This window comes from Biomphalaria glabrata, chromosome 2 (genome assembly GCF_947242115.1).
Source record: "Biomphalaria glabrata chromosome 2, xgBioGlab47.1, whole genome shotgun sequence".
Taxonomy (NCBI): domain Eukaryota; kingdom Metazoa; phylum Mollusca; class Gastropoda; family Planorbidae; genus Biomphalaria; species Biomphalaria glabrata.
The window spans coordinates 32,026,887-32,046,940 of NC_074712.1; the positions used below are offsets into that span (position 1 = coordinate 32,026,887).

The 20,054-nt window shown below is 32.6% G+C and overlaps 1 protein-coding gene across 6 annotated transcripts in view; it reads right to left on the reverse strand.

Annotated features, from left to right (window-relative positions):
* The window catches only part of LOC106057040 (dynein beta chain, ciliary-like), a 131,625-nt gene that overhangs the window by 38,344 nt on the left and 73,227 nt on the right, over positions 1 to 20,054 (reverse strand). For all 6 annotated transcript variants that reach the window (XM_056020081.1, XM_056020082.1, XM_056020083.1 and 3 more), the window contains 23 exons: positions 18,482 to 18,704; positions 17,086 to 17,289; positions 16,208 to 16,420; positions 14,701 to 14,889; positions 12,160 to 12,405; positions 11,622 to 11,714; positions 11,288 to 11,419; positions 10,418 to 10,636; positions 8,722 to 8,862; positions 7,558 to 7,683; positions 7,075 to 7,182; positions 6,346 to 6,477; positions 6,053 to 6,213; positions 5,240 to 5,396; positions 4,537 to 4,641; positions 4,222 to 4,379; positions 3,920 to 4,058; positions 3,352 to 3,444; positions 2,767 to 2,961; positions 1,939 to 2,149; positions 1,168 to 1,295; positions 874 to 1,022; positions 121 to 271 (listed from right to left, as the gene is read on the reverse strand). In XM_056020081.1, coding sequence (XP_055876056.1) covers positions 121 to 271; positions 874 to 1,022; positions 1,168 to 1,295; positions 1,939 to 2,149; positions 2,767 to 2,961; positions 3,352 to 3,444; positions 3,920 to 4,058; positions 4,222 to 4,379; positions 4,537 to 4,641; positions 5,240 to 5,396; positions 6,053 to 6,213; positions 6,346 to 6,477; positions 7,075 to 7,182; positions 7,558 to 7,683; positions 8,722 to 8,862; positions 10,418 to 10,636; positions 11,288 to 11,419; positions 11,622 to 11,714; positions 12,160 to 12,405; positions 14,701 to 14,889; positions 16,208 to 16,420; positions 17,086 to 17,289; positions 18,482 to 18,704 — 3,673 coding nt within the window. The remainder of the gene's footprint in view (positions 1 to 120; positions 272 to 873; positions 1,023 to 1,167; positions 1,296 to 1,938; positions 2,150 to 2,766; positions 2,962 to 3,351; positions 3,445 to 3,919; positions 4,059 to 4,221; positions 4,380 to 4,536; positions 4,642 to 5,239; positions 5,397 to 6,052; positions 6,214 to 6,345; positions 6,478 to 7,074; positions 7,183 to 7,557; positions 7,684 to 8,721; positions 8,863 to 10,417; positions 10,637 to 11,287; positions 11,420 to 11,621; positions 11,715 to 12,159; positions 12,406 to 14,700; positions 14,890 to 16,207; positions 16,421 to 17,085; positions 17,290 to 18,481; positions 18,705 to 20,054) is intronic.

Here is a 20,054-nt window from a genome sequence, read left to right on the forward strand (position 1 = left end):
TTGTTAAGATAAATTTGATACAATCCAGTATTCTTTCAAGCATTCAGGATCCATTGTATAGAAACAAGCCCAACTATTTGAAAGACTAACATATTGTATTGAAAGATGTCTAAGTTTGACCTGTACGTGTGCTATGTCTTGAACAGGAGTGATCTTCTTGAAACGTATCTTCAAACAGTCCAATATGGAGCCAACATATTTATCAAACAGTATTGTCAGATTAGCTTTCTCCTGTTGTACTTCTCTTTTATCAATCCAGCTCTGAGCATATCTAACAGAAAACAATAGTACCCATTTATTCACAATGGTCAGAATACAAAAACAATGGATATATATTTTCTACTTTTAAAAATCTTATCAAGAACTAGCCAAGATGGAAGCAGAGTTGTTTTTAGAATTGCATGGACCCTACTAAGCAGTTTAAGTCCTGAAAAGGAAAATCTAAACATTTTGAGAACATCACAATTAATTTTGTTAGTTAAGTTAGCTAAGAACATTAAGTCTAATGCTTAAAATGATGCTTATTTGTTGGAGTAGTCTCCCTTGAGTTTTATAGTTTGTTATGATTCCATGCAATATGGAGGCAGCCATGAATGCAACTTGTTAACCATTAAACTTCCTTTCGTTTTAGTTGATCACTCAAAGTGTTTGTTGAGTCTTTGATTATCTAGCTATTAACAATTTTTTAAAGAATAATATATTCTAGCTTAGATCAATCACTGAAATATAGGTTCTTAAAGATGAAAATCAAGTCATCCAAGAGAAGATACCTACCATAATTTGACCGTGGAAAAATCCAGGAACTGTTAAAAGCTCATGAAAAAATAAGAACAATGGAAAAATAACTCTGACAATAATGTTATCAAGACTTACGGGTTCCAGCCCACATCATATGGGTTCAAGAAAAGTATGCCAGCTCGTGAGACAGTTGCTGGTGTTGCTGTCTTCAGATTTGAGATCTCAAATAGTAGTCTCATGGACTTGGTCATAGTAATGCGCTCATTGCTGGCCAAAGTAAGGACCTGAGTGATTCAAATCAACACTCTGGTTATAAATATATTATGTTCTGTAGATAGGGTCTGTCTATTGACTTGTTTAGAATCAAAATGCACTCATTATGCTTAAACCTTCACTAAAGAAAATATACAAAAGGCAACCTGTTGGTACCTTATTATCATCCATGACAGTGTTAAGAGATTCAATCCACATTGGATCAATGTCCCCATCCAGCACAATCCACTTTGGACCATCCCCAGACATGTTAGCAAGGTCCCTCATAATGACAGAGAATAAACCTTCAACAAAATAAGGCATGAATCAGAATAAGGATGTACTTCTAATTCTGGAAGTGAATTTCTGATTAAGATGTATGCTTTCTAGTAAGTATAATTATGATGTAGCATAAAGAAATAAATTACTATTACTCAAAAAATAAAATGCAACATCTTTAATTCTAACTATGTATTAATTGTATATTCATATTATATAAAATTAGAGTTAAGAATCGAAAATTGTAGATTAACCCTATCAGACTTCAGTCCCAACCCCTTTTTAATATTATCAATTTAACTCTATATCTAATTAAGTTCAATATATTTCTTATCAATCAACCACTCAGTGACTATCTTTGTCCATTTAACTAAAAACATTATTCTTGATATATTCTGACTCCTAAGAGTCTAAATCAACTTTAGACTTGTGAAAGGTCTAGACTACTAGACATGTTAATGCAACTGGTTCAACAATAACTGCTAATTAAATTGTAAAAACTTGTTCCCACATTAAGTCTGTATAAATACAATAGTTTCAGTCATTTCTAAAGATCTAATTGGTTTGGAATTTTTAGATTCTGACACATTTAATTCATTTACTAGGCAAGTAGCAAAAAATCCACACAGTGGTCTGGTAGAGTTAAACCTGAAATGTAAGGTCAGTTACCATCTTTCCATTCCCTGGTAGCTGGACTTATAATTCCAAATAATTCATCATTAGTCACTGATTTTGGGTCCAGGTCAATAGCCACAGGTTTTTTTCCAAGCAATTTATTTGTCTGTCTGAGTGCATTCCAAACACAACTTTTGCCTGTCCCAGCATTCCCTAAAATAAACACAGAGTGGCGGACATCGAAGAGCTCCTGAAGCTGGACAACCTGAAAAGTTTATTTATAGCAGTTAATTAAAAATAGTTAAGTGATAGATTAGTTGTAATATGGTATAACTAATTCTTAAAAGTGCTCTTTCTTTCCTAGTGTCATTAGAGATAAGATTTTGGTTGCCTGAATCAGCTAGGTCTCTAATTAACATGAACAACTGCATTAACACTAGTATACGTGTAGGACCTAATTATCTTTTCTTTTGAAGGAATGTCTGTATGTATAAGAGAAGAGAAGATTCATATAATTGGGGACAGAAAGAATAAAATAAGATAATGAAAACATTTCTTTCAACATGACTGGGTATAACATCTCAGGAAAAGAATGTTGGTCAGTTTCCCATGGCTAGACAGAGAGGAGAGTCATAATGCAATACATGTAGATTTGTGTCACTGTGGAATTAATTTAGTTTTCTTGCAGAAAATAGTCTCTGAAGACTTCACCAGAGATAGTTCAATAAGAAATGAGATTTTTTTATACTGTGTGTCCAGCAAACTGATCAAATTTCATTATTTAAAAAAAAAACTTTTGTTGTTCAACCTACTGAACAAAAAGCAAGGATCCCCCCACCCCCCAGAGTCTGTTTTATACAAAGACCACTTCCCTCTTTATACCTTTAAAATAAAATTTTCTTCAGGTTGCAGCTTGAGCTGTATTGTGGCTGCTTTGATGTTTTTTTCAAAGTCAAGGTCTCGCTTCCTGGGCACATCAAGAGCTGGAAAGAGGTCACCTATCAATCCCATAAAAACTGGCAAATCATCAACAACAATCTTTGGAATATTAAAATCTCTCAGAGCTCTCATCAATACCTAGTCAGAGAAAAGATTTCTGTTATAATTCTAAATAAAAGAATAATGTTATCCACTATTTACATTTGCTAGAATTTCTTATTTTGGTTTCTATTACTTATTTATAAATGAATTTTTGAATGCATTCATTGCTAAAGCAGCAATGACATTAGTGAATAAATTTTAAATCATTGCATAAATTATAAAAAAAAATTTGGTTCATTTTTGAAAAATTACAACTGGAAGTTTTAATTTGTTTTTAAAATGAATAATTGCAGCCAAATCAAAATGTTTAATTTATTCTACAAGTTTAGTCAATGTAAAGTAAGACAATTATAAAACAAACAAAAAATGTAGATAAAATACTTATTTAATAATTCATCAATAATATCAAACAGTGTTTCAACTCACCTGATCTTCTGGTCTTCCCCTATCACCTCTCTTCAAGGTACCAGCCACAACCAACACAGATTTGATGGCTCTCAAGCCCCAGTCATAGTGATCCTGTTATTTACATTATAAATACTTCAAAGTGTTCTTTTTGTAATGTATTATTTTAATACCTGTTAAAAATGTATATTTTACTATTAAAAATTACTGATGCAATAACAGAAGCCAGAGAACTCAAGGGGCAGGTAGTGGAAAAGGGAGAATTGAGACAATAATGATGACAGCAATATAATGACCAAGACAGCTGCCTGGTTATGTGGTATGCACTTCAAACTGTTCTCATAATAGTCCTGAGTTTGAACCCAGCCTTCTGCCATTCCTTGCTGTTGTGTACTTTTTTTTTTCTAAAGGTGTGTCTAAAACTAAGAAAAAACAAACAAAACAAAAGAAGCTTAGCTTTTAAGTATATTTTATTTTTCAAAAATGAAAAGCTATTTAACATTTAACTTGATAAGTATGCCATAAAAACAAAATGGGAAGTAATGTCCAGAATCTGCATCAAAGTGAAAACTAATGCAATATATTTTACCTGTTTAGATAGCAGCTCCTTACACAGACTGTATAAGGTGATAAACTTTCTTGCTAGCAATCTGGCATCTAAAAACCCTTCAGCAACTAACATAATTTCACAGATTAATTCAAAATCTGGTACCACCATGGCACAAGGTCTGGATATGATAGAGGCATAAGAAACAATTTTTTTTTCTAAAATGATCATGCACATATCATATTGTATCATAAATACATTTTATAGAAATCCTAGTGTTTAGATAGTTTTAAACAAAGTTAATTTTATTAACTAATTAATTTTATAAACAGAACAACTATTACCTAAAGAGTGCCTTTAAATTTTCAGGTAACTCAGCTCTTCCTGCATAGCCTGGGTTCATGGTAATAAATGCTCCCACAGTGGACACAAGTTTTATATTTTCACCCATAAAGTTAAACCTCTTTTTCTTATCTCTGATGGCATCTTGAATTGATTTCACCTAAACAGAAGTCAAATTTGTTGTACATTGCATTTTTATAGCAGGCTCAAACTCTATGCTTCCACACTTTAAAGACCTCAGTTGTTTATCAGGTTAGGTCACTCCAACAAAAAATTGAAGTGTACTGTAAATCACATTTCTAGCATTGCATACTCACCTGTACAGCAATGACTGACAACACCTCCACAGCGATGCGATTGAATTCATCAAAACATCCCCAGGAACCTGACTGAGACAGACCTTTGAAAATGTTTCCTACTGACTGTGAGATGAAACATTGGGATAATGAAACAATAACTCCAAAATATCCTGGCCACAAAGATACATATGAGAAACAATGACCAGACAAGAAAAAAAGACATGGTTAAGCACAGGCCAGATTTTTGACAAGTGCAAAAACAATTTCTAACAAAAATGATATTTGTCTAAGAAGACAAAATTTTCTTTTGGTAAAAAAATTATTGAATATTAAAAAAATAGAATTCTCGTATACATGATGAAGACACACACTTCAATAATGACACCTACTAGCAGTTTCAATATAACCAAACATGCTGATGCATGTATTTCTACTTTGTATTTTGTAATAAGACAAACTTGCATTGCTGATACTAAGCAGCTATTGTTATATATTGTATACAATTCTTTTTCTCTTGAAGCTGATACACTTTTCTAATTCAGTATGTTTTTTAGAAATGCATAGCATTTGAGCAAAAATTAATTGGGTTAAACGGTATCAAAATGTTTAGATTTGACCAATAGCAATTATTTCAGAACTATATAACTATAGGCAATATAGACAGCAAAAATATATTTAATTAAAAAAAAAATTGTTATTAGATAAAGAGATAAAGTCCTACCTTGTAGTCCATCTGTTCTGAGCAGTTAAAGACATAAACCATGATGCCTAGAGCTCGTCCCAAGTCTTTAGTTGTCTCTGTTTTACCTGTACCAGCAGGACCAGCAGGAGCACCTCCCATGATAAGATGAAGTGATTGAGTTAAAGTTATGTAACATCTGTTGAAAGAAGTCAATTCAAGCAATGGTTTTGTCACATTTTTTGTTTTTTATTTAAAAAAACTTCAATTAGTTTATATATGTTTGTAAAAAATGTTGTACATTTTGAATGTTCCTTCAGAGTTGAAGATAATAAACATTCTAGACTAAACCTCCCCCAGTACAAGGGGGATGGCAGCAGGCAGGGTATCAACCTGGGATCATATGCATACAGCATAACCTGGCACTTTATTGACTACTAAGCAGCAATGATTTTATAATTATATTTTCTGTATTAGAAACTTTCCATTGATCTAGAAAAACAAGTAAAACTAAAAGTGATTTATATTCATAATGGTGAAAATATTATCATGTTAATTGTACAACTATAAAAAAAAATGCTTTAATTAAAAAAAAAAAATTAACTGCAAGTAGGTTGATAAAAAACAGAAGAACACTAAGAACTAAAATGTATTATAAAACTATTACCAATTACATTTTTTAATATGGATCTATCTATATTTAAGAAAAGTATGTTTGTCCTATGAGACAATGTTTTGTTTAACATTACTTATATATTTCAAATTTAGTATATCAGACAGTTTTGTATGACCTTGAAATATTAATTCAAACATATAAGATGCCCCATTAAAAAAAACAACTTATTGTTTCTCAACCTGTCTGTTAGTGGTGTAATCACCAGTCGAGGTGTATTCCCCAGGTATTCTTTATCATAGCGAAACTGTGCATCACAAATGTTTGCAAAGCAGTCATCTTCTTTGTGATCCCAGCGGTGGCGCAGCTGAGACAGCCAGACAAAGCACTGGGAACTGTCCACCTGAGCAATGACAGGACATGAAAATATCATTTGTTAAAAAATGGCACAAGTGCTAATTGCACATTACTAAAAAAAATTGTTCTTATGTTAGATGATAATGCAGTAGACTTTATTAATATGCCAATCCCTCACTTTCAATGTTATCATTTTTGCCACCACATCTCTGGCATGTACATCAATTGTACAGATGGTCATAATTTTTTGTCTGTCACCAGCACTCAAGTCTCCTAGCAGTAATGTGATCAAACTGTTTAGTTGACTGATCTGTAACAACATAACAGTGAGGCTCTTTTATAATACAGCCTACCATGTCATTCAAATTATTTATTTAATTATGTTTCAGACAGATATTACAAATGACAAATGAATGACATGTGTAAGCATGAGGTAAAGAAATGGCAGCACAAGAAAGAAAGAAATGCCTGAGACATTTCTGTAGTTTTTTAGGCTAGTTGATCTCTTGGTAATGGATTGAAGTCTGGTATCAGTATGAAGTGGATTATTCATTTCTATAAAGTATTTGATGTTATGTGTCTTGCTAGCTTGTTCATTACTGTACTGCAAGTGAGGAGTGCCAAGTTTGTGGTCAGAGGTCATCTAATTTATTTTCCTTTTCTAATTTCTTAAACATTATGGTCTTCCAGTGCTATTTCAGCTTTTCTGTTTACATGTTTACAAATTTCAGTACAAGTCATAAGACCTTTATCTTTTGAGGATTTAAAAAATCATTTATTCCATCTCTGTATGTCTAAATTGATTGAAAGAAGAAATATCAATTTTATATTTCATTTCATCTCAAATATATAATTTTGATAATTTAACCAACTAGTAAAAACAATATTTAAACAATGTGCTACAAGCCTGCTTTTTTAGATAATCTTTAAGTGCCCCTTCATGCCCTTCTTCTAGTTTGAAGAAAGCCTGATTCACTTCTGTAGTCCACCAGATCTGTGTACCACACAAGGCAGGCTGGAGATGAGCAAGTTACATGTTATGGCTCTGGGAATTTGAATTAAGGCTAAAACATAGAATGTAATATTAATATTCAACTATGTGTTTACCATTGATATGCATCTAAAATTGATTACAATGTAGTCTTAAAACAAAAGAACTTAATGTTGAGAATTTTTTTTTATCACTGAAATAAATGTATGTTTACTGTAATTTTGTCAACATTTGTTATAAAAAAAAATCACTAAGAGTTAATACCTATTACAAATGTTAAGTTTCATACAGAAATTTGCTGCTTAGGTTGAAAAACATCATACATCTGATACAAATGTTCTCTCTAGTTTAACTATTTTAGGAGGAATAACAATTGTAATTGAAAACATAAAGCTTTACCTGTGCAGCATAGTCAAATATCCACTTCTCCCTTGGTTTCTCTTCATATGAGGCCACAGCTTCTCCCATTTCTTTACGAATGGTAGCTTTCATAGCATCTTCCACTCTGTTAAGCCAGACTTCAACCTGAATCAAAGATGAAAATCTAGACAAACTGATACAGATATACCTTTTATTGTTCTTATTTTAAGTATAACAGTCATCATAATTTTCTTTCATACAATTTGCTTTCATTAATCAGTGCATATTTACTTCATGAATGAATGAGGCATATTTTGTTCAAGTGACCAACAACTATGGTCTAGAAATATCTCTAGTTTTGATGTACACTGACAACAACTATGGTCTAGTTTTGATGTACACTGACAACAAATAGTTGCATTTCATTTACTGTTGCACAGAGCAAAAGTTAAAATATGGTATTTGTTTAAACCTTGTATAGAATTGTAAACAAACTATAAGTAGTTTAGTTTGACTGCTTGTTTAGCTATTGGATAAATGTATATAAATGTCAACTTCCATAGATACACCATAAAAACCTGGTAATCTTCCATCCATGCCAACTTATTGAATCTAGAAAATCCTTTACACCGCTCAAGCATAACGCTGTTATTTGCTAAACTTGAAATATTCAATAAAATAAGCTCAATGACAATGTGCACTAGAATGTAATAGTTGCACAAGGACTACACTTACTAGTCAAACAAACAAAAGCCTGAATCTATTTTCATCTTTCCTCTTCACATTTTTTAAAATCTCAGTGCTTCTGGATAATTTCAATAGCTACTAGACAAGTCATCTGGAGTTTACTCAGCTATTTTTAGAAAACACAAGTAAGTGATGTCATACCAACCAAAATCTATGATGTAAATAAAAGGACACAGGCCATGTCTCCTGCGCTTGTCAAATAGGTTGTGAACTTAAGCATTATGAGTTCATCTTTTGTATAGTATTTAAATCCCCTATAACTTAATATAAACTTTCTCTTAGAAATTACTGCAAGTTCTGCCCTTCAAAGTAACTTTCATTCTTCACTATACCAATTTAATGTTATAAAATCTTACAAAATCTGATGGACAAATGGTTCAGTACTTTCTTAATAAAAAAAAGCAAAGAATAAATACATGTTCAATGAATAATTTACATTAGTAAGAAATCACACACCTGTCCACTGAGGTCACAGATGTGTTCAAGCTTAATTCGTTCACCTTCTTTACTATACATAGCAGAGGCAGTTGGTGGATCCGCTTTACTAATTTCCAGATTTGCCAAGCTATCAAAGAGTTTAGTCAACTGCCTAGCCACCTTGTGAAAACAAGATTAATAAACTTGAATGTCAAAAACTATCTAGTTTTTAAGTGTATTTATCTGAATTAATCAGACCATGTTTTGTCAATCTGCTAATTATGCCACTTTCAATATAATTAACAATTAGAACTACGTGTAATATTCAATTTAAACAAGGTTACAAGACAGTTTATGTGGAAACACAAACTCAAAATCAGCCCCCGAAGTGGTCCATCCAGGCAGGTAAAAAGGCAGGTCTCAATATTTTCAGAAAGTATATTAGAATGAAATTCTATCAAAGGCAAATGACAGAGCAGAGAATGGAGATTTTATCTGAGGTTGACAGATCTTGTGTGGTGCCCCAACGGTCCAGCAGACAAAGGGATAAGTGATGGTGAAGATGAAGTTAGATGTGAACCTGGCCTAACTGATGTCATATACTGATTATCTAAATGATCTAACTGTTTTGTAAAGGGTCAATCTGTTATTAAGAAAAAAAACAACTTTCCATAACATTTTTCTTTAACAAATTGATAATTTCCTGTAGTTGTTAACGCGATAATGTGAAAAACTATTTATTAATTGTTGTTTCTAATTATGTCCCACTCATATGCATACTAAATAGATGTTTTGTCTTTTAAAAAAAAGTATGCATTTGTTTTGTAAACAAAGTAAGTAGGATGAAAGAGCTTATTTAACTTAGCAATACAATTGTGAAATATAATTTTGACAAAAATCCAAAACTGTTTGCATAAATGTGTTAAAAATATGGTAAATAGAAATCTCCCTTACTAAATAGCCTAATGTGTTTCTTACTATTAATAGTGAATATTAGTAAAAATGGTGTATTTTAAAAAAAAAACTGTTGCATAGTTGATTTAAAAAATTAAATTTTTTGTTTTCAGAAAACAAAAATGTAGCCATTGCATCAGAACTTTGAAAGGTCTAAAATATCATGATGTTGGACTTTCAATATCTTTTATAGTTTACGAGATCTAAACGGGACGGATGGACGGATAGACAGACCACACAAAACTAATAGTGTCTATTCACCTTTCAGGGTCGCTAAAAATCAAAAAGTTAAAACCATACTACTGAAACATTAGTAAGCCTATAGAGAAATACAGTTTAAAACAAGAACTAAAACAAAGTATAAATGTGCAGATTCAGATAAAACCTAAGTATTTATCTAAGAAGATGTGATAAAATGTTTTGCCTTTATTCTTTAACACAACCCCTGTCAGCAGTTCAGTTAATTTCAGAGATCCCTATGTCTTTGTCATATCTTGCCATAGGTCATCAATGAATCCTCAATTTCTTCACTATCTCTTATAGGACTTCTAATAAAGGTCAAATTTATGTCAGTATTTGTGTCTTTATTTTTCAATAAAAAGATAATGGTGTGCAGAAAATAAAATTTCAAACAATTTGGATTTTCCTACCAATTAGCTAAATGAATGTTTTAAAGGCTTTTAGCTAATGAACAATTTACTGATTAATTAATTATTTATAGTGGTTATTGAGCTAATGAAAGTAAAATAGTAAAACACTACTGCCTATTCAAACAACTAACCACTGGTGGATTATTGCCATTAGACAAAATGTCCAACAAGTCAGCAGATGACACAAAGTAAAATCGTGGGAAAGCAAGTCGTTTAGTTTCAAGATATTCCGCCAGGGCCTTTTCACATTTGACCAACTCTTTTTGTATATCATCCAGTCTATCATACAGACCAGGCTGAGTGCAGGCATCCACAACTATTGGAGTCAAACTCATCTCAGCTGCTATAGCCTACATACAAACAAATTTCATGTGTACATTAAAATGTAACTTAAAATTAACTTTAAAAAAAAATTAAATTAAAATAAATTAAGTTTGATGTTGATAATAGTTACATGATCATAACCAACTGGGCCCCATGATGACCTTCTGATCACTGTCAAAAAATGCTAACTAAAACTTTATAGCCACATCACAAGGTCCTCAGGGCTTTCAAAGATCTTCCTTTAGGGAACAGTACCAGGAAAAAGAAGAAGAGGCAGACAGAGAATGCAATGGGATGACAGCTCTATAGAATGGATGGGCCTGTCATTGAAAGAGATTATATTCAATGCTAAAGACAGAGAAGAGTGAAGAAAGATGGTAGACAGATCATGTGAATTGCCCCAATGGCTCAACAGACTAAGGGATAGGTGAAGATGAGCTTAGAGCAATAACCAAAGTTTTTTATTGTTTTGTCTGGTGCCAGTTTTACCCCTTATGTGATGTGAAGGTTGTATTTTCACTATCAAAACAAACAACATACAAGTCTAATAGTCTAAATAAGCCTACAGCCTACAATGTTGAGCTATGAAAACAAAAAAACATATAAATCTAATAAATCTAATAGACTAAATAAATGAAGTCCAGCCTACTACTGCCTATAACAAGTGATGTTATGACCTTGAAACTGTTATCCACACGTTCAAATCTGTCAGTGTCTTCAGGAAGCTGTCGTCTAATGTCCTCGGAACCTATAAAGATGCTCTCCAAATGCTGCCATGTTCTTTGAACTTGCATATATATTGTAATGACCTGTCAACAGCAATGACCAATCAGAGACAATAGAGACATTTTATCACTTAAGAAAAAAAACAACTTACTAGCTCTAGTTAGCTTAGAGAAGTTTTTTTCTTTAAAACATAGGCCATAGTAAAAACAAATTTGTGATGTATTAACTTTAAAGCATTGTAAGCTCTAAAAACAAAGTTAGTTGAATGCCGATTGAACTATTCACCTGGTCAGTTATTGATAGTTTCTGTTGCCAGGTAGACACTTGTTCCAAAAAATGTGCAATATACTTTGATGTCATCATATTTTGAAGTTGCACCTAAAAACACAGAAAAAAAAAGTTAAATATGCATTTGTTGACAAAATCTCAAGTCCCCAAAATTCTCAAATGAGAATGGAAACCTTCTCCACAAAGACCCCTTTCCCTCTGTGCCACAAAATAGACTGGACTATAGTGCAATGAGTATGCTTCAAGCATGAAAGAAGCACTATACAAAAGTATTTTTGTTTTCAAATGCACCATAAATTAAATAAAGTTAACATTTAGGTATATGCAGCTGAACATTATATGGTAAAATGATCATAAAAATATGTCATTATTTATTTAAACAATTTGATAAAAATTTAGTAAACATGTATGTAATCCATATGTGAAAATCTGCTAAATACTAATTTTAAATGTTCAAACAATCAACTTTTCAGAATCATCTGAAAAAATAAAGCTTGCTTGACTTTGTTTAAGCTCCCTAAAATAAGCTACTGACCTGATTCTCTTCCAATGTTTCAATCACTTCCTCTTCAACATTCAGGAGTGTAATCTTGGTTCTGGCATGCTCACTGTGGATGAAGGACATGTTGGCCCAAGTCACACCAAATTCTCTCAGAGTTTTCTCCATGCTTGTCTCTTTGACAGCTTTGTCCACAATACCATTGACCTCCTCCTCAAAATTATGAAGGTGCAACTTCAACAGGTCTGCAAGTGTGGTGTCCTCATTCATGGAGAATGTTACCTACAAATAAACATTATCTTTTATCTAACATGCAGTAAAATCATTAAATTTAGAGGCACTTCAGTTCAGAAGACTAAAAAGCAAAGCAGCAATAATACACAATAAACACTGAACTATAACTTACAAATACAAAAACACAACCTAATAAAATACTCAGAAAGATACAAAGATAAAGGCATGTTTGTTATTTATTATGTTAGGAATAATTTGTCCTACCATATGTAGGACAAGGGCAGGTTTCGCTAGTCCTGATTTTTAGCTTTCGGAACATATGTTGTGTTATTCTGTTGTGTCCGGTTCTGAGTCGAAAAATTAAGCATTGGTCATGTTGAGATAAGCTTATAATAGGCATCCTTTTTCTTGTAATTGGGATGTGAGCTGGTTCAATTATTTTCTCATTTATGCTACATCTTGTATTTGATATGTCTTAATAAAAGGCTTCTTTGAAGGATTGCATTTCTGTACAGAAAGGCTGACTGGTCTTGTGGTATATGCTCTGGACTGTCATTTAGTAGTATCAATGGTCCCAGATACAAATCCTATGAGCTGTCATTTCTATCATCCTGCAGGAGGTTTGAGCCGGGATGTAATTATCTTCCAAGGAGCATCAGTAACAAGTAAAACAAATAAAAAGAAAATATAATCTGGTTAAGATGAGACTAGATAACAGGGGTGGCCAACCTATGTTTCTAATTTTCTCCTAAGGGCTGCATGCATTCTTTCTTCTTTGGGGAACACAAAGTAATTAGTGTTAACATTTTTGAACAAGACATATTTTAGAGCATCAAATTTATGATGACCACCTTCTAGGTACAAATATAATTTTAAAATTTCACTATAAACTATGCTCTCCCTATTGGATTCAAGAATCGTCCATCTTAATAAGCAGATCAAATGACATATGCATTTTGTACCAAGTCATAGAATTCTGTAAAAAGAACCATTTAAGACCAAGTTTAAGTTGTGTTGGCATAATGAACATAATGCGCAAACTGCTCCTGTTGTTGAAGCAATGCCTGGAGGCTTTTGTACTTCTGACTCAATTTGGAAGCGCCCCATAGCCTTGGCCTTGGAGTTTATTTAAAGATAAATGGTGATTTGGATTTTTTTTCATTCAGTTTTGCACACATTTGGTTCTCACAAATATCAAAACCTAAAAATGACTTTCTGATTACTATTTTATTGGGTATTTCATCATCAGAGATAGTGCTAAATTGCTCACATTTTTATATGTGTAGGGTACTGCCAAATATGAGAGTAAAATTGTGTGGATTGGATCTCCATTAGTATTTCTGCATTACCCAACAGTTCTATTATCTCATTTTGAATCAGTGGGGCTGGTAAGTGGTTGTGTTTTTTTTGTTTTCTTAATAAGTTCTTCCAAGGCTAGATTATAGTTGGAAATCAAATCTATCATTTAGGAAATGTTCTTTGTTACTAGCCTGGTTCATCTATGAGTGTTACCTAAATGATAATATTCACAATGTCCAAGACATGAAACATTGCATGCAAAAGTTGAAGTAACATACATAATGTGATCCATTACTTTTCTCCAGTAATTTCTTATTTTTTCAAGGTGCTCAGTGTTTACTTCATCCAACTTTCTCAGTCATCCATGTTGTCTGTTTTGCAAACTAGTTGATGATTCATGGACTGTTCATAAATCTGAACAGGTCTTTGTAAATGTGATCTTTCTTTCCATACATTTTCTTGGGAGCAATTGCTGAGCAACCAATATGGTTGACAGTAGCACACATTCAGTTTCGGAAAGTAACACGACCAAAAAACGAGATAGTATTAAACTACCTGGTTGCCTGGATCAGTCAGGAACACCAATCACTTAGTAAAGTTTAAGTCTCTAATAAACATGAATGGCTAGAGTAGCATATAGATATGTGTAGAACATCACAACCTTTTCATTTAAAGAAACCTATAATTCATAAGATAAGATGTGCAAATGCCTTATAATGGCTTTGTAAAATAAAATAAACAGAAAGGAAACAATTTACTTGTCAGATGAGGCAACAAAATAAAAAGGGATCACTAAATACTCCTAATACTAAATGTTTTTATTGAAAAGGTTTTAACCAACTAGTCTGAATAACATGTTGCACACAGAGTTTATAATAAGTAAATATAAAACTAGAAAAACATCAAGTAAGAGAATTTTTAACACAACTCTCAAGTCCTCACATCATAGCCTATTATTAAAAGATGAAACAAATTAAAAATGAAAAAAAAAAAAAGTTTAATGTTTAACAGAAATTAAAAATTAAAAGTATGCTACTCTGTTACCTGAGTAGCCTCCATGAGTTCATTCCAATGTCTCTCTCTGATTGCAGGATTCTGAAGCTCTCCCACAGCCCGCAGTGATGTAATCATGTTTTTCAACTCATTCTCTAGTCCTAGATACACATCCCATGATCTCATTTCTTTGTCTAATGTCCGAATTTCTTTAGAAAGTTTTTTACAGTCAATATCCATCTACAAGTGAAATATATAAAAGATGATTATTTCAGTCTTCCATATTAATTTATATCTGTTATATATGCTAATATGTAAATAGTGTACAAAAAGTATGCAATAAAAATGGATACAAAAAGAGATTTCTTTTTCACTGTTCACACCCTTTTCAGATGAAGTAAAATTGGTTTAAAGGGGATGAATGAGAACATCTTTAGCAAATATTATAATTTTTTTCAACTAATTAACTTTTAAGTGAAGAATTTCCTTTTTGAACAAAAAATATCCTCTGAAGGTTGAATGGCTCAATCCCATCAACAATTATTTTTTTATAGAGACCAAAGCTCACTTATAATGGCATTAAATGTTGCACGTTGAGAGCTATGCATTTTGATTTGTCCTGAGTCCATCTTACAATAATTCTGGAGGGAAAAATTTTGATTGTGGGATATAATAATCTTTTAAGAATCTTGGTCAGAAAATTTAGAGTAGAAATCTTACAATGCTAAACTATGAGTCAAAGGTTAAAAGAAAAAAAGCATTCCATTTTGTCTATCATCTGGCCACCATTTCTCTTTTAATGTTTCAATGATTCAAGCTTAACAGTAAACTTGTAAAATTTTTAAAAAGTGAAAATAAAATTTTACTCCTTTATGAAGCTGATTCTAACTTCTCATTCTATTCATTTCTTGTAATGATTCAATATTGCAAGGAGTCTTTCCAGTGAGTTAGCACAATCCAATTCTTTTCTTATAGTCTAGTTAATGATTTCTATTTATTTATTCAACTCTTTACTGAATACAATGAACATTTGAGGTGAGTGTGGGAATTACGAAAGTAAAACTTGTTCAAGTAAAAAAAAAAGTAGTTTCCCTTAGAGACCTAGTGATCTATGGGGCAGATGATGAAAAGGTTATCTATTTCTATGGCCCATGTCAGGTACCCATTCGAGCTGGGGATACTCAAAAGTGTCCTATTAATCCTAAAAGTAAAAATCCTTCTCTTTTCACCAGGATTCAAACCCAAGGCCCCGCTTCGGAAGCCAAGCGATTTACCACTCAGCCACTGCACCTCCTAAAAGTAAAAAGACAAGCCAAATTTAATTTTAAGATGATTTTATTTTGAAAAATGATAATTGTCAAGTCAAAGTTTTCACTATGTAGTCAATTAGGTAGTAATCTTTTTTTCAAAAGATATATATCAGCTATCAAATTTCTAGGAAAATTGTTAGCACCATTTTCCAATTCTATGTCCACCCACTCTGAAACCATCAAGAGTTTGCGATCGGATAAGAGGAACTGTAATGACAGCAATAAAAGTGGAAATTTAAAAATCTCACCTGCTCCACATCAATCTCTGACCAGCGAATGTTGTTCCAGAATTCAAACATCATCCTGACCATGATAACATAGTCCCAGAGGATCTTCAAAAGTCGCAGTTCAGTTCTACAGACTTTGAGCTGTTTAAAGTCTGGTAGCTGAACATCAAATATTTTGGCAGATTCTTGCATTTCCAGCATTTCTTTCTCCATGTCCATCAGTTCTTCATGGCACTAGTGTAAAAGTAATATTCTTTAGTATCTATAAATGACAATAGTGATAAACAAAGTAACAAGTCCAAGATGTCAAGTCAAGATGTCAAGTGAGCAGAATCAACAGTAGCAACAGTCAGAGGCTGATATTAGGCAATATAATTTTTATACAAAGCTAAGTTATTAGTATGTAAACTACCCTGTTGACATCTAGATTATTCTCCTACACAGTGGCTAACAAACTTCATATAAAAAAAATCAAAATGACAAAAAATTTAGAAACAGAAGGATACTTCAGTTATAGTTACCTAGAAGAAAATAAATCAATGATTGGCCAAAGTAGCTCAAAATTATTAACAAATCCACAGAGTAGAGTTCATGGGTCCAGCACAGTAACATAAGATTCCATCCTAAAAGTAACTTGGAAATACTGACCAATAAACTAAGCCTGGGTTATACCCATTTAACTTTTGAACAGTGAGTTGTTGACATACTGTGCCTACTGACTAATTAGACTTTAAAAAAAAAAAGAATAAAATATAAACATTTTTTGGATATGGCTAAAATTTAATAAATGCAACCTACATTGTTGATAATGATATAAGGTTTGCTGCAATAAAAAAAAAAGCAACCTACATTGTTGATAATGATATAAGGTTTGCTGCAGTTAAAAAAAAGCAACCTACATTGTTGATAATGATATATGGTTTGGTGCAGTTAAAAAAGAAGGCTGGGCATTTTCTAAAAGCTTCCCTGTACTGGTGCTGTTTCACATCAAAAGAGATCATCTTTCTCTTGATCTTAGCCACTTGGTTCTGCTGCAGGGGCACAACAGCTTGCTTCATGAGCATTACTTTCTTTTTCAGTTGCATCCATTTATCTGGAAGCTCCTAGTTTAATATTAAAAATAGTGACACATTATAACATTATCATATGAGTTCTATTGTAATCATTATATTTCAATTTGTTTTACCTATAAAGTTATTAATTAATGAGAAAATCAAAGACTGTAGTATATATTAAGTATTTTTCAGATGAAGGGAATCTGGCAGTCATTTATCATTTTCATCTGTGCCCAAATATGTGTGGAATTAGATTAGATCAGCGGTTCTCAACCTTTTAAGCTCGGCGACCCTTTTTACAATATCCCACTCTGCCGCGACCCCCCCCCCCATATAAACACATACAGCAATAGAAGAAAAGACAACAACAATCCTTATTTTTGATGGTCTTAGGCAACCCCTGGCAAATTGTCAATCGACCCCCAAGGGGGTCGCGACCCACAGGTTGAGAACCCCTGGATTAGATGAACATTTTTCTCAGATTGCACTTTGTGAGAAGAATGCTTTCACTGAGTCACTACAGAGCCTATAATTGTGCATTGATCTGTGAAAATGCTTATGCAATGTCAGTATTAGATCTGTATGCCCAGAAATATAGATCTAAAAGATAAAAAAAAAAACATATCTTGAGGAGCTCTGAGCAACCCTCCTATTTAGGCTATGACCTAAACCATAGAAGCCTATTCCTATACTATTACTATGGTGATAGTTTATATTGTGCTGATCATGTCTGATTGATCTGCAGATCTTTCTGTGGTCCTACCATAGCCTTATAGATTTAAATTATAAACCAGCTACTCATCTAGATCTAGTCATTCTAGTAGCCTATAACAATGTTATTGTTGAGTAACTTTAGGCTTTAGTCTGATTAGTCTATATAGATCTAGGTACTTTGGTAACAAAAAATTCAAAATGATCACAATGCAATGTAGCCTACACCTAGTCTAGCAAGATAGTACTTGAGAAATCTATATCTAGATCTGAGTGTAATTATTACAATTTTATTTGTCAAAAATTAGCCATTGCCTTTGTAAAGCAAAATACTATAGTGTCTATAGATATCCAGATCTAGATAGATTTAGTTAAGTTAGAATTAGCAACTATTTTATTAGCAACTATTTTATAGATCTAGAGTCTATAATATATATTATATCTAACTATCTAAGTAGTAAATCTAAGTGTGTCAGTCTGTCAGTCACTACTCCCTACTCAGTACGTCATTCATCAGTGGATCACTCACTTCTAACTGTAAATAAACTTTTTCGGACATTTCAACTCCGCATGTCTTCAACATATCAATGGTTTGCTTCAGAGGTTCAAACATCACATCAGTCTCCGCCTGTCTGTCGCGAACAGCGTTTAGTAGTCCCATAATTTCCACAAGTCCGTTGTAATCCCCTTCTTTAGGTTCTTTGGACAAACCTTTATTTGTTTTGATAATAAATTCTTGCAATCCGTCCAATCTGAGGACAAAAACGTTTTCAAAAAGAAGAGCTCTAGAGTGGTAATACATTTTACTGGGAGGCCTTCAAAAATTATTATGCAAGATTATTCTAAATATTCGTCATTAACACATATAGATGTAATTATTTTGGCTATACAATCCATGTTTATTTGCCGTGCTATTTTAAATTGTAGGCTATATAATTTTCAGACGCTCTTTCAGAAATGAAGATTTAAGAGAATATATGTTTGGTCGCTGGTCTTTAACTAATCCTCTAGCTAATGTATGACATGATATGGAGTTGTTAGTTTATGATATAGGGATTTGGAGGATTCTGAAGAAACTGCGACAAACTGTTTAAGCCTCCAGATGAAACTCATTTTTTGTCAGGTGTCGCTGGGAGACCATCGAGATGATTCAATAAAGGTGACTTAACTTCAAAATTATCCTCCACATCATAGGAGGATGCAAAGCGTAACCGGCCAGGCATCCACCATAAAACCATTGATTATATAGTTTATTGTATAATCTGTGATAAAATCATTATTTAAATAAATAGAACAGACAAAAAGATTTATTATAAACTATTCATTCATATTGTAATAAACCACTAGCGGATCCAGAACCTTGGAGTGGGGGGGGGGGGCGATTTTTTTCCAAACCCTAACCCTAACGCCCAGTAAACCCTTACCCTACGCATAAACGTGCATACAGTGCGCGCGCGCACACACACACACACACACACACGCACACATACACACACACACACATATATATGTATATATATATATATATATATATATATATATATATATATATATATATATATATATATATATATATATATAAATATGAGAATAAAAAAAACAGCATTTCTCAAAAGCGTTTCTTGCATTCTTCTCTGCAGAAACGCATTCTCCTGACCTGAAGCTCATTATTCATACTATTAAAAAACGACCTTTCGAATAATGTTGTACTTGAAAAATATTCTAATATGAATGTATAGTCCCTGAATACATTGCAAATAAAACCGATTTGTTCCTTGAAAAGATAGGATACCCCACGTATTTATATTTTTGCTTTGAGGATCGCCGCCGAAAAAAAACTTATTCGATAAATAGTATTCAAGAAGACTCTAGTATAAATTGTGAGTTATAGTCCCAAATTTATTTAGCTAGAAAAATATCAGATTGAGTAAAGGTTGGGAAAAGGCGACTATGAAAACTTTATTTGAGTTTAGAACTCATCTCAATCGTGACTCTTATACTGAAAAATTTCGTTTGAATTCTAACTTTTCCAATGCAAAGTCTTTCTTAAAATACTTATGATAACTTCATGTGAAATTACAAAAACTCTGTCTGGAAATGGG